Source organism: Trifolium pratense, linkage group LG6 (assembly GCF_020283565.1).
Source record: "Trifolium pratense cultivar HEN17-A07 linkage group LG6, ARS_RC_1.1, whole genome shotgun sequence".
In the NCBI taxonomy this organism is placed as follows: Eukaryota; Viridiplantae; Streptophyta; class Magnoliopsida; order Fabales; family Fabaceae; genus Trifolium; species Trifolium pratense.
In genome coordinates this window covers 295,182-298,326 of record NC_060064.1, presented here as the reverse complement: position 1 = coordinate 298,326, position 3,145 = coordinate 295,182, and the positions used below count along the sequence as shown (strand labels likewise).

General features: G+C 32.8%; 1 protein-coding gene across 1 annotated transcript; it reads left to right on the top strand.

Annotated features, from left to right (window-relative positions):
• Positions 1 to 339: 339 nt before the first annotated feature.
• On the top strand, positions 340 to 2,319 carry LOC123889525 (protein CURVATURE THYLAKOID 1B, chloroplastic-like). The gene is made up of 6 exons (XM_045938896.1): positions 340 to 1,203; positions 1,285 to 1,445; positions 1,555 to 1,641; positions 1,743 to 1,805; positions 1,950 to 1,987; positions 2,090 to 2,319. Exons 1-6 carry the CDS (start codon positions 1,032 to 1,034, stop codon positions 2,148 to 2,150), a joined length of 582 nt encoding a protein of 193 aa, XP_045794852.1. The 5' UTR covers positions 340 to 1,031; the 3' UTR covers positions 2,151 to 2,319.
• The last annotated feature ends 826 nt before the right edge of the window (positions 2,320 to 3,145 follow it).

Sequence of the window (3,145 nt, the reverse complement as noted above, 5' to 3'; positions counted from 1 at the left end):
CCAAATTTTACACTACTGAACAATTCTGTTATTAATTAATTCATTTTTTCGTATTTTTTTTTGCTTAACAGATAAAATAACAAATTATTGAAAACTCATACATACAAAATAGAAGGATTGAAGTTCAAACACCAATCATGGTCCAACCTAACAATTTTGCATTTTTGCTAGTTAATTTAGAATTTGTGGATTTTTCGTCAATTGTTTTTAAAAATAGCACAAATAAACTTGATAATTTATTGTTTAATTAGAAGTTTGAACCATATCTTTCCATAATTTTCACTTCTAACATGCTCGCATATTTATAAAAATTTAGGGGAGACGCAAGAAGAGTGGGGGCGTGACAAAAAATTCACTCAAATCATTGCTTGTTGTTATAGATAGATAGATAGATAGATAAAACAACAAGATAGAACTATAGGAAGCATGTCATGTGGTCCGCGATACTTTAGCAAAATTGAAATATCAACAACATGAATAGAATTAAAGAAAAAAAAAAAGTATTGTAAGCTTTTAATGAATGATTTTGATCAAATTAATGAATAATTTTGAGCCTTTGATTAAATTAAGATATTCTGTTAGAGTATATAGCGTTAGAGCTAAGAGTGTCAAAATAAACTTTGACACCGTTGATGTTAATTGATCCCTTTGAGTTATAATTCTTATTGGAAATATGATATGATCACTCTAAAGTAAGGCCAATGCTTGGATCTTTCTTTATAAACTATATAGTACTCAGTTGCTTGGGTAGAAAGAAAGTGAATTTTGTGGAAGATATTTTGGAAGGTTAGTTGTTAATTTATAATTAGATATGAAAAAGGTGAACCAGGAAGGAAGTTAGTAGTATCCAATGAAAGGTGTATGTTGAAGCCAAGTCAGCACATTATCCATTCCAGATGATATTTGGAAATGAATGAGTGGCTCACCACTTCAATTCAAACTGTGGCACCAGAATCAATATTGATCTTCATTCATTTGTAGATTAGATTAGTATCAATCAAACAAACAACATCCAATTTCTAAATCAATTAATGGCCTCCTCAACCTCATCATCTAGTTTCTCAATAACATCCACCCTTATTGATGGAAAACTTCCCTGCAGACAATCATCTGTATCTCCACAATGTGTGAGCCTTCCCACTCTTCCACCTCCACCTGTGCAGTCTCATACTCGTACTAGTCCATGGAAGACCACATCATTCTGTAAGAGTCAATTAATATAATATATAACTGAATGATATATATATGGTTTAATTAATTAATATATATATATATATTCATCAGGTAGGAAGATTGCTCGCAATGTTATGTCAATGGCTTCCAGTAGTACCACAACAGATCAGGAAACCACAGCAGCAGTCGTCGATGAGGTTGCTGCAGCCTCAACTGAGCAGCTGAGTGTTAGTGATGATTCTCCTGAATTTCTCAAGACTGTTCAGCAAGCTGTAAGAAGAATACAACTTATAAATTTGTTTTCTTAAATTGATACAATTGTATATATCTCTGTGTTGGTTGCTAATGTTATTAGCTTGCTGCTGCTGCATATATATACAGTGGGAGAAAGTTGAAGACAAATATGCAGTGAGTACACTAGCGGTAGCTGGTACCGTTGCATTATGGGGCACGGCCGGGGTGATCTCAGTAAGTTATTGATGATTACTTACTGCATTTGATCAAATTTATTGTTATTAGTGACTGACTGACTGACTGACTTTGTTTGTTGTATTGTATGTATATAACAGGCAATTGATAGGCTTCCTTTAATTCCTGGGGTTCTTGAAGTTGTAGGCATTGGCTACACTGGGGTAATAATTAACAGTACTACTATACTACTGTCATGGTTACATATTTACATACATACATATATAGTGCACTTAAGTTACACTTTGTATTCCATTTCACGAGATTATTAAAAAATAATAATAATTAACATGTATCATTTTTTGCAGTGGTTTGCATACAAGAACCTAGTTTTCAAGCCAGACAGGTACATACATACATACACACACTCTTCAATAATCTATTACTATACTATAATTTGGTAACTTAAATGAATTCAATTCATGATTGAATTATTCCACATTTTCAGGGAAGCTTTGGTACAAAAAATAAAAGACACTGTTAAAGAAATTACCGGAATCGAAAGCTAAAACAGTACTGGGAAATGAAGATTCTTCATTTTGTGCCAATATAAAACCTTCTCAACATAATTTGTTTGTCCCAAATATGCAATCTAGCCAGAAATTAAATAAATGTAACTTTTTATGCATACATATATTTTCAATAAAATTAATGCAATTGCTACGCTTAGTTATCCCATTTGCAATTGAGATTATGGAACATTAAAATTTTATCATCGTATATGATCTTACGTGATGACCTTGTTCGGTAGTGTTACTTTTCAGCTCCGGTGAGTGGAGGGGGTTTTGTACTTATCGGTATTCCGACGCTCAAGTCATATGTCCATGTGTTTTATGCACGAGAAGGCTTTATATAGCCCCCAACGCGGAGTTAAGGTCATCAACAGGAGGACGAATATGACGACCTCGCCATTAATGGTTTTCGGAGTAACGAGTGAAAAACCATGATTGACAGTAAATGTCAATCATTCCGATATTCGCCGTTATGAAAGGCCGACTTGCTTGACCGTTGAGTAGGGGAAGACGCTTTTGAGCCTTCGCGTGATTTGGGCCAAATTCAACATTTGGGAAGGTGGATCTCGAGTTTTAGGCCCAGTCCAAAACAATATATTATCTGCCATATTATATAATTCTAGGGACTGTTTCCATTCCATGTTATGTGTGAACTATATACGAAGAGCACTACTAACTAGTACTTCCTCTGTATTAAATTATATGTCACTTTGAGAAGAAAAAAATTGTATCAAATTATAAGTCATTTTACGTTATCAATGAAACATCTAATGATATTTTTCCTATTATACCCTTAACTATTTATTACTCTCTCTTCTTTCGATTCTTCAATTTTTCTTTCTTATACCATTAATGAAGGACAATTTTATAAATTAACTCATAATTTATATTTTTCATATAACATTAATTATATTTATTAATTTGTGTAATTTGGTCAAAGTGACATATATATTGTGATACGGAGGAGGAAGTATTTAGGAGAATTACTGAGG

Coding starts and splice junctions, on each gene's coding strand:
- LOC123889525 (XM_045938896.1), top strand. CDS start 1,032: ATGGCCTCCTCAACCTCATCATCTAGTTTCTCAATAACATCCACCCTT. Junction 1,446..1,554: donor TCAAGACTGTTCAGCAAGCT/GTAAGAAGAATA, acceptor ATATATATACAG/TGGGAGAAAGTTGAAGACAA. Junction 1,988..2,089: donor CTAGTTTTCAAGCCAGACAG/GTACATACATAC, acceptor CCACATTTTCAG/GGAAGCTTTGGTACAAAAAA.